This window comes from Phragmites australis, chromosome 14, assembly GCF_958298935.1.
Source record: "Phragmites australis chromosome 14, lpPhrAust1.1, whole genome shotgun sequence".
NCBI lineage: Eukaryota > Viridiplantae > Streptophyta > Magnoliopsida > Poales > Poaceae > Phragmites > Phragmites australis.
Genome location: NC_084934.1, coordinates 29,229,530 through 29,251,066, shown reverse-complemented (window position 1 = coordinate 29,251,066; position 21,537 = coordinate 29,229,530). Strand labels below are relative to the sequence as shown.

The 21,537-nt window shown below is 43.5% G+C and overlaps 3 protein-coding genes across 5 annotated transcripts; all 3 read right to left on the bottom strand.

The window, feature by feature from the left end:
- Positions 1 to 4,972: 4,972 nt before the first annotated feature.
- On the bottom strand, positions 4,973 to 6,567 carry LOC133891458 (momilactone A synthase-like). 2 transcript variants are annotated; one of them, XM_062332172.1, is made up of 3 exons: positions 6,347 to 6,567; positions 6,193 to 6,279; positions 4,973 to 6,106 (listed from the first exon to the last, which is right to left on the bottom strand). In XM_062332172.1, the coding sequence occupies exons 1-3, from the start codon at positions 6,373 to 6,375 to the stop codon at positions 5,311 to 5,313; spliced, it is 912 nt and encodes a 303-aa protein (XP_062188156.1). In that variant the 5' UTR covers positions 6,376 to 6,567; the 3' UTR covers positions 4,973 to 5,310. The 2 variants fall into 2 exon arrangements, with proteins under 2 accessions (XP_062188156.1, XP_062188157.1); XM_062332173.1 differs by having other exon boundaries at positions 6,193 to 6,264; positions 6,347 to 6,560.
- Positions 6,568 to 10,659: 4,092 nt separating this feature from the next.
- Positions 10,660 to 11,862, bottom strand: LOC133891196 (uncharacterized). Its single transcript, XM_062331916.1, has 2 exons — positions 11,010 to 11,862; positions 10,660 to 10,773 (listed from the first exon to the last, which is right to left on the bottom strand). Exons 1-2 carry the CDS (start codon positions 11,860 to 11,862, stop codon positions 10,736 to 10,738), a joined length of 891 nt encoding a protein of 296 aa, XP_062187900.1. The 3' UTR covers positions 10,660 to 10,735.
- A 5,594-nt stretch (positions 11,863 to 17,456) lies between these two features.
- On the bottom strand, positions 17,457 to 18,985 carry LOC133889929 (momilactone A synthase-like). 2 transcript variants are annotated; one of them, XM_062330350.1, is made up of 3 exons: positions 18,831 to 18,985; positions 18,677 to 18,748; positions 17,457 to 18,590 (listed from the first exon to the last, which is right to left on the bottom strand). In XM_062330350.1, exons 1-3 carry the CDS (start codon positions 18,857 to 18,859, stop codon positions 17,795 to 17,797), a joined length of 897 nt encoding a protein of 298 aa, XP_062186334.1. In that variant the 5' UTR covers positions 18,860 to 18,985; the 3' UTR covers positions 17,457 to 17,794. The 2 variants fall into 2 exon arrangements, with proteins under 2 accessions (XP_062186334.1, XP_062186333.1); XM_062330349.1 differs by having other exon boundaries at positions 18,677 to 18,763; positions 18,831 to 18,961.
- Positions 18,986 to 21,537: the final 2,552 nt, after the last annotated feature.

The window sequence follows — 21,537 nt, the reverse complement described above, 5'->3', positions numbered from 1 at the left end:
CGGCGTCTTTTTTGTGCAGTGAAAATTTTAATCATGAAGAAGAATATCACATCCAAGCTTTCCAGCCGAGCCATGCATTTACACGGAAGTATTAGCCTGCTTGTTTCTTACTTTTGATTACGCTTCTACTGTTGTCCGAAGCCAGAAATTAAAAGGCAGAAAAAATAAGGTTCTAAGAAGTGGTTTATGAGAAGATAGAAGTTTGTTTCTGAGTAAAATGAATTAAAGCTGAGAGACGTTTTTCTGAGAAGCTATGTACTAAGAAGTCAAAAAATTATTATAAAAACTAACAATCTATTTTCAAAAGTAATTTTTCAGACAAACCAAAAATACAGTTTTTCAGAAAAAAAAAAACTAAAAGTAAAAACCAAACAAACAGGATTGCAATTCTAGAATATTATTTGTGACAAGCCATGAAAAGGATGTAAGTTGAAGTTATTATGTTCCTGACTAAGGTCGTATTTGTTTTCTGTTCTTGGTTCTGCTTCTGTTGCTGTCAGAAGTCAAAAGTTAAAAGCTAGAATAAATGAGATTCTAGAGAAATAGCTTCTGAAGAAACCGTAAGATCATCCCCAACCATTTTTTTATTCATTTTATTTCCTTCCTGATTCCCTTTTTCGTTCCCATTAATTTTATTTTTACTCATCTCCAATAGCTTTCTTTCAAAGGGATTCGTAAAAAGAAAGGATAGAGAATCTCGTCCTGGAGGGAATGATATTAGAATTCCTCCGTGAAGTAAATCGTAAAGGGAAATCGTTGAAGCGTTGAATGGAACGAAAATACCTTCGCGAATGGATTCTAGGTCGCGAAAGGAATCTATTGGGCATGGTCTAAGTCTGTTCCTGAGAAAAATTAACTAAAACTGAAAAGCTCGCTGCGAGACACTTTTCTGTGAAGCTGTGTACTGAAAAACCAAATATTTATTACAGAAGCCAACATGCTATTTCGTAAAGCAGATTTTCAAATAAGTAAAAAGCACAACTTTTTTTAAAAAAAAACCCAAAAACATAAACCTAAGCAAACAGCCCCTAATCACTAATAGAGGTAAGGTGTATGCAAAGAAGGAAATGTGAAATATATACAGAAGAGGTCAGCGAAATGTTTCCCGCAAGTCATCAAACGTTATTGTTCTTTGTTGAGCTTTTTGGCACGCTAATTAATGTCAAACGGTGGAGATCGTTGCCGGATTTTGGAAAGAGAGTGATACAAGGAAAGAGAGCACACGGCTGTGGGTGATCTCCGCAGAGCGTTATTCGGGGGTGCGCACAAGAATGGAAGGTGATTGGGGGTCGCGGCTTGCTTCCATTGCGGGCAGTGGCGGAGCTTGAACAAATTTGTAGAGAGGGACAAGCTTATAGATACATAATTTATTTAGTGCTTTTGTATGTGAGCAAGTGATTATAATTAATTTTTTACTTAGGTAATTTATAGTAGTAGAAGGGGGCCATGGCCCCCTTTGACCATCAAGAAGCTCCGCCCCTGATTGCGGGATCAATCGCCTCACGAGAAAGTTTCTCGTGCACTGTCTTCTACTATTTGCCATGCGTTCTTACTCTTTCTAATATATACGTCGCCGGCAAATAATACAATTCCCCCATGATAAACTGCTTAAAATCGCTCATACTATCCGTCCACGTGAGTTCACCTACATGGTTACATCAATTCGATTTTGTGCCTATTTTTATTTATTGGAAAGCTTTCATGTTATTTAAACTGCGTGCATGATTTTCTTATTCCACCCTACTATCAATTCTCTTCAAGGTAACGCAGAGGCCCATGGTCGGCCATGACGCGGGGAGGGGCGACGCAGGGCTTGCAGACAGCAATGGAGATACACCATTGACACAAATTATTTTTCATGTTACGCACGGATGCAAAAGATAGAAGTAACTGTAAAAGAATCACAAAACACCATACTTCTGAAAAAGAAAACTAAATCACCCAGTAATTGAGCGATTTTTGGATAAATAGTGCAGTGGGTGAGCGACAAGCCCCTGTCACCCGGTGTAAGGGCGACGTGGACCTATTTTGTGAAAATTGAAAATAGCCACCTGTTTTTATATTATTAATGAATGAAAATATATTTTAAAAAACCAATAGATGTCATCACCAATCCAATTCCCTGTAGGCTGGGCCGTGATTTTGGATGCCATCCCTGATCCAAATTAGGTAGGGCCGTGGTTGTAGATACTGTCCACGGTCCAATTTCTAGAAGGTACGGGCCGGACATACGTTTGCTTTTGAACAAATAATTTTTCCAAACTTTTTTCTATATTTTTTAGAAAAAAAATTCCAAAGCTATACGTTCATTTTAGAATTTGATAGAAACAAACTTCTCTAGCCTGATCAGTGGGCGAGAAAAAAAAAATCGCACACTAAATAAGCAGGAGGTTGACGTGAATATCAACCTGGATGGAGGAAGGACAACAGGCACTTATCTCCTGCCCAAGTAGAGGGCGGGAAATGGCAGCAGAGCTCTTGCTACCACTGAACAACAGAGCTGTCTCCTATCCCATTTGAACTTGCAAAACTAGAGATAGCGACAACTCGAGGTATTGCCACTGAGTGGATCGTGGATGACGTGGCCGGTGTCCTGGCAATAACTCATCAAGCTATCTCATGATTTGATGGTGGTAGAGACCAGGGGTGATAAAGGGAAAAATGCAAAACTCTAAAAGTTACTTGAATTTTGGTTTTTTCTTAGAAGTTGTTTTGTTGTAAAAAACTTCTTAAAAGGTTGATTTTGTTGAAAAAACACCTAAAAAATTAAAAAAAATAAAAAAATAGAGGCAATTCTAAGACCTTATGTGATTTTTTTTTTCAAAAATAATATCCTTTGCGTCATATTTTATGAAGAGGAAGTTTAAAAAAAAAGAAAAATACGCAGCTCATTTATTAACTTATGTTATTTTAAATTTGTCATGTCTACCATTATTTTTTCTACACAAATAACTGTTTAAGTAAACTAATAAAAATAATTTCACTAATTTTGGGGTGTTATGATTAGTTATGAATTAATCTATCTGCAACCCATTTACTCAATCATGCATGTTACAATAACTATTTCAATATTTTATGTATTTTTAGAAGATAGAGGATCATGTAAGAAGACTAAAAAAATTAGTTTCATATTTTTTGGATTATTAAATAATTAACTATGCATTTAACTCAAATTAATAAATGAGCTGCACGGTTTTTTTTTCAAATTTCCTCTCTATGAAATATGATGTAAGGATATTATTTTTGAAAAATAAATTCACAAAAGGTCTTATAATTGTCTTTAGTTTTTTTTAGAATTTTTTGTGATTTTTTTAATTTGTTTTTGAATTTTTGGGTGTGTTTTTGCAACAAAATCAAACCTTTGAGATTAACAAAGACAATTTTTAGAGGAAAAGTCAAAATTCAAGTAACTTTTAGGAGGGTTTTTGCATTTTTCCCGTGATAAATAACGACCAAGGGGGGTCAGTATTTCGAATAACGACCATGGTCGTGTTACCGTGAACGCCTCCTCTGCCTCACGCCGACGCTCACCGGAGCACCACCGCCTCACTGAAAACCGCAGGGGTCCTTTTTCCTTACTCTTTACTAAGCGCCGGATATTTTGCTTTTTTTAAGATTTTGTAGGATTTCTCTTTTTTCCTTAGCATGCCTCATCCGAGTATTACCGTGGAGCTATGGAAGAAGTATCTAATTAATAAAATACATTATGTGATTGTAGTCAAACTTTATATACGAGTAATAAGCATGTATGATAATTTTCTATTTAAATAAAATCCATCGCTTTGAGATTCATGTTAAAGATAAGTAATAATTATCTTAGATGGTAGTATATAAGGAGACGTATATAACACCGCTGTATAGAATTTATTTTCCGGATTTGATGTCCTCTCTTGCTACCACTGAACAGCAGAGCTGTCTCCTATCCCATTTGAACTTGCAAAACTAGAGATAGCGACAACTCGAGGTATTGCCACTGAGGTGGATCGTGGATGACGTGGCCGGTGTCCTGGCAATAACTCATCAAGCTATCTCGTTATTTGATGGTGGTAGAGACCCAGGGGTGATAAATAACGACCAGGGGTCGGTATTTCGAATAACGACCATGGTCGGGTTACTGTGAACGCCTCCTCCGCCTCACGTCGACGCTCACCGGAGCACCACCGTGTTATGGTCCCGTTGCTGCCCACGCACGCATCGACGAATGGCAACGAACCCTCCATCGTGGACTCAACGAAGTCCCTGAAGAACTCGGCGCTGTGCTAGCAATGGCCTGATGAATCTCAACAACGCGTGCTTCTTGTTGAGATTCGAGTTGAAAAATTGGATTCGGTTGGAACTCCCTAAACGCAATGCTACTGATTGTAATATTTGTTTGTTTGCTAACTATATTCTTGCTGTTTTGGCTCAAGTGCTTTAGTGGCTATTTTGCCAAATTCTTGTGGATTCGATATGTTCTCCTACTTGTAATTTAGGGAGCAGTTATCCCACCTGATAGAGATTAACAGCAAGTGCTTAGTGCTTACCCAATCGAATTTGTAAAATTGAAGAATGTAAACAGCCCGTGATGATATTTCCACTGTGGTGAATGAAGTGGCCTCTTGTTTATTTTACTGTGAACTTGTACACACTAGCAGATTGGCCCACCTGCATCGCGTCTTTTTTTTTTCACAGAACATGACAAAAGAAGACTAAATAAATTAGATTCATCAATTTTAGGCATCTCAATATTTATTTATAAATTTATTAATATTTAATATTTTCATTTTGTTAAGGAAAAAACGGTAGTATTTTTATGCATGCACATAATTTTAATATATAGATGATAGTAATATGAATCTAACAATTTTTTTTTTGAGTTTTAGATATTTTTCTATGCATTTTAGATTATTTCAGCCGATTTATCTGTATAACTATTATACCTTTCGCTATTTTTATAGAATTTCTAAAAAATTATATTATACAGATACATATATGGATACATATATGTATTTGTATTTGTATACGGATACATTTACGTATACATATAAGTACACATGTGTGTACATACGCGGGTCCCACATGAACAGTAGCTACAGTGCTACGGGCCCTGAGAATTCAAGGATCCCATGTACTTTAGTATAGAGTAATTGATGCCGAGATGAAATGAGATGAGGGTTGGCATCGACAGTGTTGTATGTCTTTTTTCGAGTAACGGTGTTGCAGGTTGCACAACGCTCGCTCGCTTATTTGTGGACAAGGCAATCTTTACTGGTGATTAGTCTCTTATTGCAGAGTACACCGGAGCTTGTTGACGGCGTGGTGGACTGGTGGTCAGGCCGGCAAACCACTCGGCCGCTTCGTCGCGGTGTACGAGCCGTCCACCACAAGGTTGTGCCCGCTCACGTACTTGGCCTCGTCGGAAGCCAGGTACACGGCCGCCCTCGCCACGTCCTCCGGCTCCAGCACCGCGCCGCGCAGCTCGCTCAGGCCCTCCTCGAGCAGGCGCCTCCGCTCCTCCTCCCCCAGGCCAGGGAACATCTGCGCCACGGCGCTCATCCCTAACGGCGTCGCCATGCCGTAGGGCGAGATGGAGTTCACCCGCACGCCGTGGCTCGCCAGCTCCCCTGCCACCAACCGCACCAGCGCGATCACGGTCGCCTTGGAGATGGTGTACGCGTGGGGCATCGCGCCGCCCAGCATCCCCGCGATGCTGGCCGTGCACAGGATGCACCCGCTCTGGCGAGGCACCATCACGCGCGCGCCGTGCTTCACGCACGCGACCATGGCCCGCGCGTTGACCGCCATCACGCGGTCGAACTCCGCCATGTCGAAGGCGCCCAGCGGGACCGGGGCCATCGACCCGTTCACGCCGGCGTTGCTGTAGAGCACGTCGAGCCGGCCGTGGAGCTCCACGGCGCGGTCCACGGCCGCGGCGACCTGCGCCTCGTCCGTGACGTCGCAACGCGTGTAGCTCGCCCCCGGTCCGAGCTCCGCGGCGATGGAGCGGCTGGCGTCGTCCTGGATGTCCGCGAGGATGACCTTCGCGCCATTCTTCACGAACTCTATCGCGGTCGCCTTGCCGACACCGCTGGCGGCGCCGGTGATCACGGCCACCTTCCCGGCCAACCTGCAGCCGCGCAATCCATTTCAAGCTCAAATCTTTTCGCTGCAACAGAACACTCATGCATTGGCAACAAGGGAAGAACTAAAAACCTTTCGGAATTCGAGGACGTGGAGAAGTGGTTCGCGACCAGAGCGGCGGTGGCCGAGGCTCTGCTCTTCCCTCTGCACCCAACCCGTCTGAAAAAGTTCAGTGCTCACTCTTGCCGAGATGGAAATCAACACCTAACCATTGTGAAGGGATTACCTGAGAGCGACGTGCACTGCGCTGATCATCGCGAAGGGATTGCGTGTTCTTGCCACCTCCTGCCGCTAGCTTCACTCTGATATTCTTATATATACTACATTGATCCTTTCTTTTGCATACTTTTCGAGTCTTCTCGTGAAATTACAGGAAAGAAGATTAGTGTAGACCAGGAGCAGTAGACGTTACAGCTGAGGCGAGTAGGCCACGAGAAGGGTCGTACGTCAACAAGCACGTGTCCCGGCATGTGTTTGAAGGGTCGTACGTCAACAAGCACGTGTCCCGGCATGTGTTTGTGCGTTCTTGTGGCATGATTTGGGTCACCGTTCCTAACAAACTCGGCGGCGGTCGCCTTTCCGATGCCGCTGGAGCCTCCAGTGATGACGGCCACCTTTCCAGCCAGCCTACAAACCAATTGTGCAACCAAGGATCCTCCATCAGTCGTGACTCGTGAGCAGGCAAAAGGTAGGTGCCCAGAATATCATCATTTAAACGGACGTTGTGCTCTTGAACTCTATATATACTCTAGTTAGAAGTGAACCTCTGAGAGCATGGCCCAAGAATTCTGCTCATCTTCTCCCTGCGACACACAGAATCCATTCACGTACGTAGTTTAGAGCTCTAGCGCTGGTTCTTGCAGACATCACAAACAAAATTTTGACCCACACCTACCTGAGAATGAGGTTCCGGGCTCTGAACACCGTGCTCGCTCGCTTACTCCTTGACAAGCTGATTCTGGTCTTCCCATTTGGGTCACCGTTTTCTCAGCTGTCGTTATTGAGATACCACGTGCTTTGGAAGAAAGATAATGGAAGTCCAACTGACCTCGCTGTCGTGGCACGAGATGTCTGTGGCTTAGCATTGCATTGGCTGACAGCCAGCCCACGTGGATTGACGGTGTGTGTATGTGTGTGTATATATATATATATATGTATATGTATGTATATGTATATATATATGTACATATACATATATGTGTGTGTGTGTGTGTATATATATATATATATATATATATATATATATATATATATATATATATATATATATATATATATATATATATATATATATGCGCGCTCACCATATTATTTTTAGGTCTGAGAAACGGCGTCTTTTTTGTGCAGTGAAAATTTTAATCATGAAGAAGAATATCACATCCAAGCTTTCCAGCCGAGCCATGCATTTACACGGAAGTATTAGCCTGCTTGTTTCTTACTTTTGATTACGCTTCTACTGTTGTCCGAAGCCAGAAATTAAAAGGCAGAAAAAATAAGGTTCTAAGAAGTGGTTTATGAGAAGATAGAAGTTTGTTTCTGAGTAAAATGAACTAAAGCTGAGAGACGTTTTTCTGAGAAGCTATGTACTAAGAAGTCAAAAAATTATTATAAAAACTAACAATCTATTTTCAAAAGTAATTTTTCAGACAAACCAAAAATACAGTTTTTCAGAAAAAAAAAAAAACTAAAAGTAAAAAACCAAACAAACAGGATTGCAATTCTAGAATATTATTTGTGACAAGCCATGAAAAGGATGTAAGTTGAAGTTATTATGTTCCTGACTAAGGTCGTATTTGTTTTCTGTTCTTGGTTCTGCTTCTGTTGCTGTCAGAAGTCAGAAGTCAAAAGTTAAAAGCTAGAACAAATGAGATTCTAGAGAAATAGCTTTTGAAGAAACCGTAAGATCATCCCCAATCATTTTTTTATTCATTTTATTTCCTTCCTGATTCCCTTTTTCGTTCCCATTAATTTTATTTTTACTCATCTCCAATAGCTTTCTTTCAAAGGGATTCGTAAAAAGAAAGGATAGAGAATCTCGTCCTGGAGGGAATGATATTAGAATTCCTCCGTGAAGTGAATCGTAAAGGGAAATCGTTGAAGCGTTGAAGGGAACGAAAATACCTTCGCGAATGGATTCTAGGTCGCGAAAGGAATCTATTGGGCATGGTCTAAGTCTGTTCCTGAGAAAAATTAACTAAAACTGAAAAGCTCGCTGCGAGACACTTTTCTGTGAAGCTGTGTACTGAAAAACCAAAAATTTATTACAGAAGCCAACATGCTATTTCGAAAAGCAGATTTTCAAATAAGTAAAAAGCACAACTTTTTTTTAAAAAAAAACCCAAAAACATAAACCTAAGCAAACAGCCCCTAATCACTAATAGATGGGTCCCGGCATGTGTTTGAAGGGTCGTACGTCAACAAGCACGTGTCCCGGCATGTGTTTGTGCGTTCTTGTGGCATGATTTGAGTGTGTTGGACTAGAGGGGTGAATAGTATTTAAAAAAAAATCGAATTAGATAGTTTTTTTCTATTTAGATCACTCGACGTATTTAAAACTTAAGTAGAAGTAAAACGGAAAGAAACAAGTTATAATCAAAACGCAAAATAAATCATAGCTCTCATGATTGTAAATGAACTGTAGGTTCTATTGAAACTCAGTCTATGAGTCATAAAAAAAAAGATTACAACTTTAAGAACTAAAGAAGATCATCGGAAGAAGAAGTTCTTCAAGCTGATGATCTACAGACAATAGAATTCAAGATCCATTTGTATATATTGGTATGCAAATTTTATGCCTCTAGAGACAAGAAGAACAATTTCTCACGGTGGAAATATTCCAGTCTAAGAAAAAAAACAAAAATCCCAACCAAAAAGAAAAAACTCACAACATAGCAATAGAGTCAATAGAAAGAAACTGGAAAAAGATGAACATAAGCATCAGAACAACCAAACTTTTCATTTCTTGTGAAGGACAACCCTCTTTTCCGTAGATCACAAGATGTTTTCCTCACAAAAAACTATCATCTATTACAAAATCTAAGCTCTCATCTCTACCTCAAAAACTCAACCACACATAGCTCTAATGCCTGGCTCAACCTTGTCACACAGTCCTACTCCTCTATTTATAGGTTTAGGGAGATAGATTGACCCTTAAATTTCCTTGTTTCCAAAATACTCCTCACTTTCAATGGCCTCCTACCGGATATTTTGGTCTATTTCTCGTTTCGTCCATCGAACGACCATGTCACCTACATGTCTTAGCTTCGTCTTGGCACAAGTTTCGCGATGATGCCACGTGCACTACATCCTTCCACAGTTTTAAGATCAAACCGTGAAATCACTATACACGCTTCTCAAAGCGTGACTCACTACTACTTGCTTACACCTTAAGCAAGCGCTCCGATCTCGACGTGTGTACTCTATCTTACAATCTTGACCGCCGGCAAATATCTCCCGCTCCCGATCCCTCGGACCACCTTGTCACTTGCACTGGTATCCCCTTCGCTTGATTTTATCAACATGCCATCTTCATTCATTTTCTCACGCTTTGCTTGATTTTTGTGTGTACAACTTTGACCACCTATGACTCTGCCCGACATCCTCGATCGTCTGGCACCAAGTTTTGCCCTGATCATCCCGCCGTCGATCGCCAAGTTACATCTATCACCTGCACACCATCAGACAAGCAACCATTTATCTCCAACACCATGTAAACCCATTACAAGTCAGTGGAAATTAAAATCACTGCAAAAATGGCATATTTCAGAAAAATTGTGAACACAGAAGATCTGGTGCTCACAACAGTATAAGCACCGGACCATCCGGTGTGTACATCCTTCTTTGCTCTGGAACTCCTCCAAAAAATTGCTCCGGTGATCATCCCGTTCAAACACCGGGCATTCCAGTGTGTATAACTCCATCAGACACCATTTTGCACTATCTCTGGAAAAATACTCCGGTGTTCTTCCAGTGCATACATCGGACTATCCGATGTGTATAGTTTCGTCTGGCCCAGAAGATAGTTCTCTAGAGAAAAGCTCCGGTGTTCATATCTCTTGAGCACTAGACCTTCCGGTGAACAGACCATTCTCTGCTTCTGGGTTGAAATGCTCTAGTGTGAACGTCACGTGAATACCGAATCATACAGTGTGGTAAAAAACCTAACACCGAAATATCCGGTGAGTGCTTTTTTTGTGGACTCAGAGACAACTCCATTTTGGATTAGTCACAAACATAAACATGCTTATGCAATTCAAAATTCATTAAACCAACTCAACAACATTGCCAATCACTCATCACATATAAACCAAATCACATTTTAATTTGGTTTCTCAGTTTGTTTGATTTGCCGTGGAGAGGGCCAATGCGGGCGACGCGCCTAAGGATCAGGAGGAAGTAGTGTAGCTCAGCCTCGTGGCCAGGGTGGGGAAAGTGCTCTTCCAGTTCCAGCCGTGAGTTTTCTTTGGCCCGTCACATTTACCATTTCTTGGACCAGTGCTTCGCGTGATGTTGGATGAATGCTGATTGCAACGAGTTGTTGTGGATGATGTCTTTCAGCAGTGGATCGGGATGGGTGGGGAAGGCGGCGACCGGGATGGTGTAGAGGTCACCGGAGCTATTGAAGCGTAGAATCACGGTCCCCGAACGTAGATCCTTGATGGAAAAACCATAATGGTCAAACGTAACGGAACAAAAATTGTCACGTGTGAATTGACGAACGGAAATAAGATTTTGTATAAGGGAGGGAACAAGAAGGACATTATTGATGGCATAAGAAGAGGAGGGTGTAGTGAGAGAGGTATTCCCGATGCGAGAAACCGGGATCGAGGTACCGTTACCGACGGTCACTGATACCGGCGAAGCAAGAGGTCAGGAAGAGAGGAGTATACCATCGGAGGAGGCCATGTGTGAGGTGGCGCCGGTATCCATAACCCACCCGCCGCTTGACTGGCCTTGGACGTGCAAGTTGTTCAACGCGGCGACGAGGCTGGCTTGATCCCAGGCCGGCTGGGGTGGCGCCTCAGAGCCGGCAACAGAAGCTGGAGGAGCCAGTTGCGTGTGGAAGGCGTGCTGGGCCTGAGCGGTGGGCCGTGGACCAAGAAAGCGGGGGCCGCCTGCAGGACGCCAGGAGGCAGCCCACAGCTGTGGTCCAGCCCACGGAGCAGAGGCCCACGGAGCCATCAACACCCATGGGCCGGAGGGAGGTGTTGGTGCCGAAGTCTGCTTTTGGCCCCCAGAGTTGGAGCGATCGCCACCGCCGCGGCCGTTGCTCAAGCGGCCGCCGTCGCCGCCGGTCTTCCCCTTGCCCTTGCCTTTGTTGTTCTTCCCCTTGTTGACGGAGTTGCCCTGGCCGGACGAGGAGGCGGCGAAGAGGGCAGTGTCGCCGTCGAGAGCGGCGGTGTTGGCGGGGTGGCGCATTTCCGCTAGAAGAAGTGCCGAGCGGGCCTTGGCGAAGGACGGGAACGGGTCCTGGAGAGGCAGCAGCTCGGCTTGAGTGGCGAAACGGGGACTGAGGCCGTGGATGAGGTTGAGGACGAGGGTGCGGTCGGAGATTGACTCGCCGAGGACACGCAACGAGTCGGTGAGGCCTTTGAGACGCCGGCAGTAGTCCGTCACGGACATGTCGCCTTGGAGGAGGCTCCGGAACTCCGTCTCTTGGTAGATGATGCGCGTCTCGCGGTTGTCGCGAAAGATACCCTCGGTGGCGACCCAAAGATCGCGAGCAGACTGTGTCGGCTCCATGACGATGTCCAGAACATCGGGGGAGATGGAGCAGTACAAGGCGGTGAGGACGGCGAAGTCTTCTTACGCCCAGGTGCCGGCCGCGTCGACCGGAGGCGGCGGCTCGAGGACGTGGCCGAGACGGCCGAACTTGCCGAGGAAGGCGACAAAAAAGGTTCTCCACTTGGTGTAGTTCGAGCTTTTCATGTCGAGGACGATGGGCACGTGCGTCTTAACGTTCGGAATGCTGAGGACGCCGACCGTCAAGGGAGGTAGCACTGGTGTCGCGCCGGCGAGCGCCGCGTCGTGCGCGGCAGGCGGGATCGGTGGGATTGCCGCGGCAGCCGAGGGAGAAGACGCCGTGATGGCGTCGTGGGCCACCTGTGCTTGAGTGAGGGCGGCGAGGAGATCGTCGTTCTTGCCGGCGGCTGCCGCGGCATGGGCAGCGGCAAGCGTCGTGACGAGGTTGGCGGCTGCGTCCTGTGCGGAGAGAGGAGGGACAGGAGAGTCGCCGTTGGTGGGCTGTGGAGGAGTCATGGATGCAGCGGAAGAGGAGAAAGAGAGGAAGGGGGAGGCAGGATCAATCCTGATACCATGCAAGAGTATCGAGAGAAGAGAGATGGCTCAGCTCACGCACAAAAGGTGCGGGCTAATTTCAATTAAATAGACCCAGTTGGTGAATAACCGGGAAAGAGTACAAGCAATGGAAGGTGATTGAGGGGCTTACTATACAATCCCCATTGACCAAACATAGATGATACAATGCCAAAAATAGAATGGATGTGCTATCTTTGACACATACATCGGACTATCCGATGTGTATAGTTTCGTCTGGCCCAGAAGATAGTTCTCTAGAGAAAAGCTCCAGTGTTCATATCTCTTGAGCACTAGACCTTCCGGTGAACAGACCATTCTCTGCTTATGGGTTGAAATGCTCTAGTGTGAATGTCACGTGAACACCGAATCATACAGTGTGGTCAAAAACCTAACACCGAAATATCCGGTGAGTGCTTTTTTCGTGGACTCAGAGACAACTCCATTTTGGATTAGTCACAAACATAAACATGCTTATGCAATTCAAAATTCATTAAACCAACTCAACAACATTGCCAATCGCTCATCACATATAAACCAAATCACATTTTAATTTGGTTTCTCAGTTTGTTTGATTTGCCGTGGAGAGGGCCAATGCGGGCGACGCGCCTAAGGATCAGGAGGAAGTAGTGAAGCTCAGCCTCGTGGCCAGGGTGGGAAAAGTGCTCTTCCAGTTCCAGCCGTGAGTTTTCTTTGGCCCGTCACATTTACCATTTCTTGGACCAGTGCTTCGCGTGATGTTGGATGAATGCTGATTGCAACGAGTTGTTGTGGATGATGTCTTTCAGCAGTGGATCGTCTATATCCTTAGACACACTCCGTGAGGCTGTGAAAACAGGGGAAGATGGTTCCAGGAGACAGCTGCATAAGTCGTTCTACCCGAGTGTGCCCGGTGAGTGTCTGGATGATATGGATCCATGGTGAAGAGGATGGGGCTCGAGTTTGATTCGTCCAAGGAACACTACCTTGTGCAGGGTTCAAAATTTCGCCGAGTGTTTTTTTTTCACCAACAAGCGAAATTTCAAAAACTTTGGACAAAGCGACCCAAACAAAATTCAATTTTTTGGGTCAACATTTGACCAAAATACCAAAATTTTGGCTAGGCTGCAATAATTGAGCTCTAGTTTGACAGCATGATTCGACAAAAAAGGGGTAAATAATTGCGATATTCGTATATTTTACCTTCGTGGCTATGAACTAAACAGAGCTATTAAATGGCACAAGTCACAGCCAACTATGGGCATCCAGTCAGAAAGGGGTGCCTCACTGATTTGCCACAAAAATTGCAAACTCTTTAATTTGCAAAACTAAAGTAAACCTAGGTTAATAATATATGAACTCCTTTCTGAACATCACAGGAAGACATGGTCTCTGGACTCTTGTGCCCAACAGCCAAAAGCAGTGCATCTGGCGAGAATGATTGGGAGCAAGGGAAATGCCTGTTGATTGCCAGTAAATACCTAAAATTAGACAACCTGCTACAGAGAGATGAAGAATATAATCCTCTATTCGAAGTTTATATTAAAATGAGCTGAAGAATCAGGCAACCAAAAGTATCAATTGTAAAGAATCAGGGATACACCGGCCTGAATCAAAGATACATCAGTGGCTGAAATCCTAAAGATTCCCAGTGGCTGAAATCAACGGCAGCGATTTTCAGTTGCTGAAATCCTAAAGATTCTCGTAACAACAACAATCCTAACAGATCGATGTGCTGCTACTTTATAATCCTTCGCTTGATTGCGACGAAAGGCTGGACTGACAGGTCCAAACAGGAAAAAGGAAGGTGCCCAGCATATCATCATTTAAACGGACGTTGTGCTCTTGAACTCTATATATACTCTAGTTAGAAGTGAACCTCTGAGAGCATGGCCCAAGAATTCTGCTCATCTTCTCCCTGCGACACACAGAATCCATTCACGTACGTAGTTTAGAGCTCTAGCGCTGGTTCTTGCAGACATCACAAACAAAATTTTGACCCACACCTACCTGAGAATGAGGTTCCGGGCTCTGAACACCGTGCTCGCTCGCTTACTCCTTGACCAGATATAGGAAGGCAGCAAGCTGATTCTGGTCTTCCAATTTGGGTCACCGTTTTCTCAGCTGTCGTTATTGAGATACCACGTGCTTTGGAAGAAAGATAATGGAAGTCCACCTGACCTCGCTGTCGTGGCGCGAGATGTCTGTGGCTTAGCATTGCATTGGCTGACAGCCAGCCCACGTGGACTGACTATATATATATATATATATATATATATATATATATATATATATATATGCGCGCACACCATATTATTTTTAGGTCTGAGAAACGGCGTCTTTTTTGTGCAGAGAAAATTTTAATCATGAAGAAGAATATCACATCCAAGCTTTCCAGCCGAGCCATGCATTTACACTGATGCATTAGCATGCTTGTTTCTTACTTTTGATTGCGCTTCTACTGCTGTCCGAAGCTAGAAATTATAAGGCAGAAAAAATCAGTTTTAAGAATCAGTTTTAAGAAGTGGTTTCTGAGAAGATAGAAGTTTGTTTCTGAGTAAAATAAACTAAAGCTGAGAAGGTTGCTGAGAGATGTTTTTCTGAGAAGCTATATACTAAGAAGTCAAAAAATTATTATAAAAAACAACAACCTATTTTCAAAAGTAATTTTTTTAGATAAACCAAAAATACAGTTTTTCAGAAAAAAGCTAAAGGTAAAAACCAAACAAATAGGATTGCAATTCTAGAATATTATTTGTGACAAGCCATGAAAAGGATGTAAGTTGAAGTTATTGTATGCTGGCTAAGGTCGTATTTGTTTTCTGTTCTTGGTTCTGCTTCTGCTGTTGCTAAAAGTCAGAAGCCAAAAGGTAAAAGTTAGAATAAAAGGGTTCTGGAGAAGTGGCTTCTGAAGAAGCCGTAAGATCATCCCTAACCATTTTTCCTTCATTTTATTTCCTTTCTGATTCCCTTTTCCGTTCTCATTCACTTTATTTTTCCTTATCTCTAACAGATTTTTTTAAAGATGTAAAGAGAAAGGAAAGAGAATCTCGTCCTGTAGGGAATGATCTTGGGATTCTTTCGTGAAGTGAATCATGAAGGAAAATTGTTGGAGCGCTGAAGGGAATGAAAATACCTTCGCGAATGGATTCTGGGTCGCGAAGGGAATCTATTTGGCACGGTCTAAGTCTGTTCCTAAGAAAAATTAACTAAAGCTGAGAAGCTCGTTGGGAGACACTTTTCTGAGAAGCTATGTGCTGAGAAATCAAAAATTTATTACAGAAGCCAACATGCTATTATTTTTGAAAAATAAATTCACAAAAGGTCTTATAATTGTCTTTAGTTTTTTTTAGAATTTTTTGTGATTTTTTTAATTTGTTTTTAAATTTTTGAGTGTGTTTTTGCAACAAAATCAAACCTTTGAGATTAACAAAGACAATTTTTAGAGAAAAAGTCAAAATTCAAGTAACTTTTAGGAGGGTTTTTGCATTTTTCCCGTGATAAATAACGACCAGGGGGTCAGTATTTCGAATAACGACCATGGTCGGGTTACCGTGAACGCCTCCTCCGCCTCACGCCGACGCTCACCGGAGCACCACTGCCTCACTGAAAACTGCAGGGGTCCTTTTTCCTTACTCTTTACTAAGCGCCGGATATTTTGCTTTTTTTAAGATTTTGTAGGATTTCTCTTTTTTTCTTAGCATGCCTCATCCGAGTATTACCGTGGAGCTTTAGAGGAAGTATCTAATTAATAAAATACATTATGTGATTGTAGTCAAACTTTATATACGAGTAATAAGCATGTATGATAATTTTCTATTTAAATAAAATCCATCGCTTTGAGATTCATGTTAAAGATAAGTAATAATTATCTAGATGGTACTATATAAGGAGACGTATATAACACCGCTGTATAGAATTTATTTTCCGGATTTGATGTCCTCTCTTGCTACCACTGAACAGCAGAGCTGTCTCCTATCCCATTTGAACTTGCAAAACTAGATATAGCGACAACTCGAGGTATTGCCACTGAGGTGGATCGTGGATGACGTGCCCGGTGTCCTGGCAATAACACATCAAGCAATCTCATGATTTGATGGTGGTAGAGACCCAGGGGTGATAAATAACGACCAGGGGTCGGTATTTCGAATAACGACCATGGTCGGGTTACCGTGAACGCCTCCTCCGCCTCACGCCGACGCTCACCGGAGCACCACCGTGTTATGGTCCCGTTGCTGCCCACGCACGCATCGACGAATGGCAACGAACCCTCCATCATGGACTCAACGAAGTCCCTGAAGAACTCGGCGCTGTGCTAGCAATGGCCTGATGAATCTCAACAACGCGTGCTTCTTGTTGAGATTCGAGTTGAAAAATTGGATTCGGTTGGAACTCCCTAAACGCAATGCTACTGATTGTAATATTTGTTTGTTTGCTAACTATATTCTTGCTGTTTTGGCTCAAGTGCTTTAGTGGCTATTTTGCCAAATTCTTGTGGATTCGATATGTTCTCCTACTTGTAATTTAGGGAGCAGTTATCCCACCTGATAGAGATTAACAGCAAGTGCTTAGTGCTTACCCAATCGAATTTGTAAAATTGAAGAATGTAAACAGCCCGTGATGATATTTCCACTGTGGTGAATGAAGTGGCCTCTTGTTTATTTTACTGTGAACTTGTACACACTAGCAGATTGGCCCACCTGCATCGCGTCTTTTTTTTTTTTCACAGAACATGACAAAAGAAGACTAAATAAATTAGATTCACCAATTTTAGGCATCTCAATATTTATTTATAAATTTATTAATATTTAATATTTTCATTTTGTTAAGGGAAAAACGGTAGTATTTTTATGCATGCACATAATTTTAATATATAGATGATAGTAATATGAATCTAACAATTTTTTTTTTGAGTTTTAGATATTTTTCTGTGCATTTTAGATTATTTCAGCCGATTTATCTGTATAACTATTATACCTTTCGCTATTTTTATGGAATTTCTAAAAAATTATATTATACAGATACATATATGGATACGTATATGGATACATATATGTATTTGTATTTGTATACGGATACATTTACGTATACATATAAGTACACATGTGTGTACATACGTGGGTCCCACATGAACAGTAGCTACAGTGCTACGGGCCCTGAGAATTCAAGGATCCCATGTACTTTAGTATAGAGTAATTGATGCCGAGACGAAATGAGATGAGGGTTGGCATCGACAGTGTTGTATGTCTTTTTTCGAGTAACGGTGTTGCAGGTTGCACAACGCTCGCTCGCTTATTTGTGGACAAGGCAATCTTTACTGGTGATTAGTCTCTTATTGCAGAGTACACCGGAGCTTGTTGACGGCGTGGTGGACTGGTGGTCAGGCCGGCAAACCACTCGGCCGCTTCGTCGCGGTGTACGAGCCGTCCACCACAAGGTTGTGCCCGCTCACGTACTTGGCCTCGTCGGAAGCCAGGTACACGGCCGCCCTCGCCACGTCCTCCGTCTCCAGCACCGCGCCGCGCAGCTCGCTCAGGCCCTCCTCGAGCAGGCGCCTCAGCTCCTCCTCCCCCAGGCCAGGGAACATCTGCGCCACGGCGCTCATCCCTAACGGCGTCGCCATGCCGTAGGGCGAGATGGAGTTCACCCGCACGCCGTGGCTCGCCAGCTCCCCTGCCACCGACCGCACCAGCGCGATCACGGTCGCCTTGGAGACGTTGTACGCGTGGGGCATCGCGCCGCCCTGCATCCCCGCGATGCTGGCCGTGCACAGGATGCACCCGCTCTGGCGAGGCACCATCACGCGCGCGCCGTGCTTCACGCACGCGACCATGGCCCGCGCGTTGACCGCCATCACGCGGTCGAACTCCGCCATGTCGAAGGCGCCCAGCGGGACCGGGGCCATCGACCCGTTCACGCCGGCGTTGCTGTAGAGCACGTCGAGCCGGCCGTGGAGCTCCACGGCGCGGTCCACGGCCGCGGCGACCTGCGCCTCGTCCGTGACGTCGCAACGCGTGTAGCTCGCCCCCGGTCCGAGCTCCGCGGCGATGGAGCGGCCGGCGTCGTCCTGGATGTCCGCGAGGATGACCTTCGCGCCATTCTTCACGAACTCTATCGCGGTCGCCTTGCCGACGCCGCTGGCGGCGCCGGTGATCACGGCCACCTTCCCGGCCAACCTGCAGCCGCGCAATCCATTTCAAGCTCAAATCTTTTCGCTGCAACAGAACACTCATGCATTGGCAACAAGGGAAGAACTAAAAACCTTTCGGAATTCGAGGACGTGGAGAAGTGGTTCGCGACCAGAGCGGCGGTGGCCGAGGCTCTGCTCTTCCCTCTGCACCCAACCCGTCTGAAAAAGTTCAGTGCTCACTCTTGCCGAGATGGAAATCAACACCTAACCATTGTGAAGGGATTACCTGATAGCGACGTGCACTGCGCTGATCATCGCGAAGGGATTGCGTGTTCTTGCCACCTCCTGCCGCTAGCTTCACTCTGATATTCTTATATATACTACATTGATCCTTTCTTTTGCATACTTTTCGAGTCTTCTCGTGAAATTACAGGAAAGAAGATTACTGTAGACCAGGAGCAGTAGACGTTGCAGCTGAGGCGAGTAGGCCACGAGAAGGGTCGTACGTCAACAAGCACGTGTCCCGGCATGTGTTTGAAGGGTCGTACGTCAACAAGCACGTGTCCCGGCATGTGTTTGTGCGTTCTTGTGGCATGATTTGAGTGTGTTGGACTAGAGGGGTGACTAGAGGGGTGAATACTCTAGTTAGAAGTGAACCTCTGAGAGCATGGCCCAAGAATTCTGCTCATCTTCTCCCTGCGACACACAGAATCCATTCACGTACGTAGTTTAGAGCTCTAGCGCTGGTTCTTGCAGACATCACAAACAAAATTTTGACCCACACCTACCTGAGAATGAGGTTCCGGGCTCTGAACACCGTGCTCGCTCGCTTACTCCTTGACCAGATATAGGAAGGCAGCAAGCTGATTCTGGTCTTCCAATTTGGGTCACCGTTTTCTCAGCTGTCGTTATTGAGATACCACGTGCTTTGGAAGAAAGATAATGGAAGTCCACCTGACCTCGCTGTCGTGGCGCGAGATGTCTGTGGCTTAGCATTGCATTGGCTGACAGCCAGCCCACGTGGACTGACTATATATATATATATATATATATATATATATATATATATATATATATATATATATATATATATATATATATATATGCGCGCACACCATATTATTTTTAGGTCTGAGAAACGGCGTCTTTTTTGTGCAGTGAAAATTTTAATCATGAAGAAGAATATCACATCCAAGCTTTCCAGCCGAGCCATGCATTTACACGGATGCATTAGCCTGCTTGTTTCGTACTTTTGATTACGCTTCTACTGTTGTCCGAAGCCAGAAATTAAAAGGCAGAAAAAATAAGGTTTTAAGAAGTGGTTTATGAGAAGATAGAAGTTTGTTTCTGAGTAAAATGAATTAAAGCTGAGAGACGTTTTTCTGAGAAGCTATGTACTAAAAAGTCAAAAAAATATTATAAAAACTAACAATCTATTTTCAAAAGTAATTTTTTCAGACAAATTAAAAATACAGTTTTTCAAAAAAAAAAAAGCTAAAAGTAAAAACCAAACAAACAGGATTTCTGTTCTAGAATATTATTTGTGACAAGCCATGAAAAGGATGTAGGTTGAAGTTATTATGTGCCTGGCTAAGGTCGTATTTGTTTTCTGTTCTTGGTTCTGTTTCTGCTGTTGCCAGAAGTCAGAAGCCAAAAGTTAAAAGCTAGAATAAATGAGGTTATGGAGAAGTGGCTTCTGAAGAAACCGTAAGATCATCCCCAACCATTTTTTCTTCATTTTATTTCCTTCCTGATTCACTTTTTCGTTCCTATTAATTTTATTTTTACTCATCTCCAACAGCTTTCTTTCAAAGGGATTCGTAAAAAGAAATGATAGAGAATCTCGTCCTAGAGGGAATGATCTTGGAATTCCTCCGTGAAGTGAATCGTAAAGGGAAATCGTTGAAGCGCTGAAGAGAACGAAAATACCTTCGCAAATGGATTCTGAGTCGTGAAGGGAATCTATTGGGCATGGTCTAAGTCTGTTCCTGAGAAAATTAACTAAAACTTAAAAGCTCACTACGAGACACTTTTCTGCGAAGCTATGTGCTGAGAAAACAAAAATTTATTACGGAAGCCAACATGCTATTTCGAAAAGAAGATTTTCAAATAAGTAAAAAGCACAACTTTTTTTAAAAAAAAAACTCAAAAACATAAACCTAAACATACAGCCCCTAATCACTAATAGAGATAAGGGGTATGCAAAGAAGGAAATGTGAAATATATATAGAAGAGGTCAGCGAAATGTTTCCCGCAAGTCGTCAAACGTTATTGTTCTTTGTTGAGCTTTTTGGCACGCTAATTAATGTCAAACGGTGGAGATCGTTGCCGGATTTTGGAAAGAGAGTGATACAAGGAAAGAGAGCACACGGCTGTGGGTGATCTCCGCAGAGCGTTATTCGGGGGTGCGCACAAGAATGGAAGGTGATTGGGGGTCGCGGCTTGCTTCCATTGCGGGCAGTGGCGGAGCTTGAACAAATTTGTAGAGAGGGACAAACTTATAGATACATAATTTATTGGTAAAGACTAAATTTCGAGCATGTATGCGTTTATTGTATGGCATGCACGCTCGGGTTGCTGTCCACTTGTCATCTGGCGTCGTTCGCATGGCGTGTCCGCTTTCTCTCACGCATGACGTTAATGGTGCAATACAACAAGCGCTAAGCCCTGCACTGGATTGTGGTGCTGCATGCATGCGAAAAAGAAAAAGGATAAAATTGCTGATGTCATCCACATGCAAGACTATTTTGAAATTACAAAATGACATAGTTTTCAAACCAAGCAATTAAATTAAATTCGATTGCACTATTGTGTTCCTTGCGATGAGTGCTTCAAAACTGACCCCACTTGAGTATATTTGGATGATTTCTTTTTTTCAAAAGCAACTTGGTTGAAAAAATGCTTCCAAGTTCATTATAATCTGCTTACAATTTTTTTTTTAAAAAATGCTCTCTATATTTGGATGATTTCTTTTTTTCAAAAGCAACTTGGTT

Excerpts from the sequence above, each read along its gene's own strand:
- LOC133889929 (XM_062330349.1), bottom strand. The coding sequence starts at position 18,859 with ATGATCAGCGCAGTGCACGTCGCTATCAG. Across the intron at positions 18,764-18,830 it reads GCAGTGCACGTCGCTATCAG|ACGGGTTGGGTGCAGAGGGA; the intron begins GTAATCCCTTCA and ends GAACTTTTTCAG. Across the intron at positions 18,591-18,676 it reads ACGTCCTCGAATTCCGAAAG|GTTGGCCGGGAAGGTGGCCG; the intron begins GTTTTTAGTTCT and ends GCGCGGCTGCAG.
- LOC133891196 (XM_062331916.1), bottom strand. The coding sequence starts at position 11,862 with ATGGAGCCGACACAGTCTGCTCGCGATCTTTGGGTCGCCACCGAGGGT. Across the intron at positions 10,774-11,009 it reads ACACATGGCCTCCTCCGATG|GATCTACGTTCGGGGACCGT; the intron begins GTATACTCCTCT and ends TTTTCCATCAAG.
- LOC133891458 (XM_062332172.1), bottom strand. The coding sequence starts at position 6,375 with ATGATCAGCGCAGTGCACGTCGCTCTCAG. Across the intron at positions 6,280-6,346 it reads GCAGTGCACGTCGCTCTCAG|ACGGGTTGGGTGCAGAGGGA; the intron begins GTAATCCCTTCA and ends GAACTTTTTCAG. Across the intron at positions 6,107-6,192 it reads ACGTCCTCGAATTCCGAAAG|GTTGGCCGGGAAGGTGGCCG; the intron begins GTTTTTAGTTCT and ends GCGCGGCTGCAG.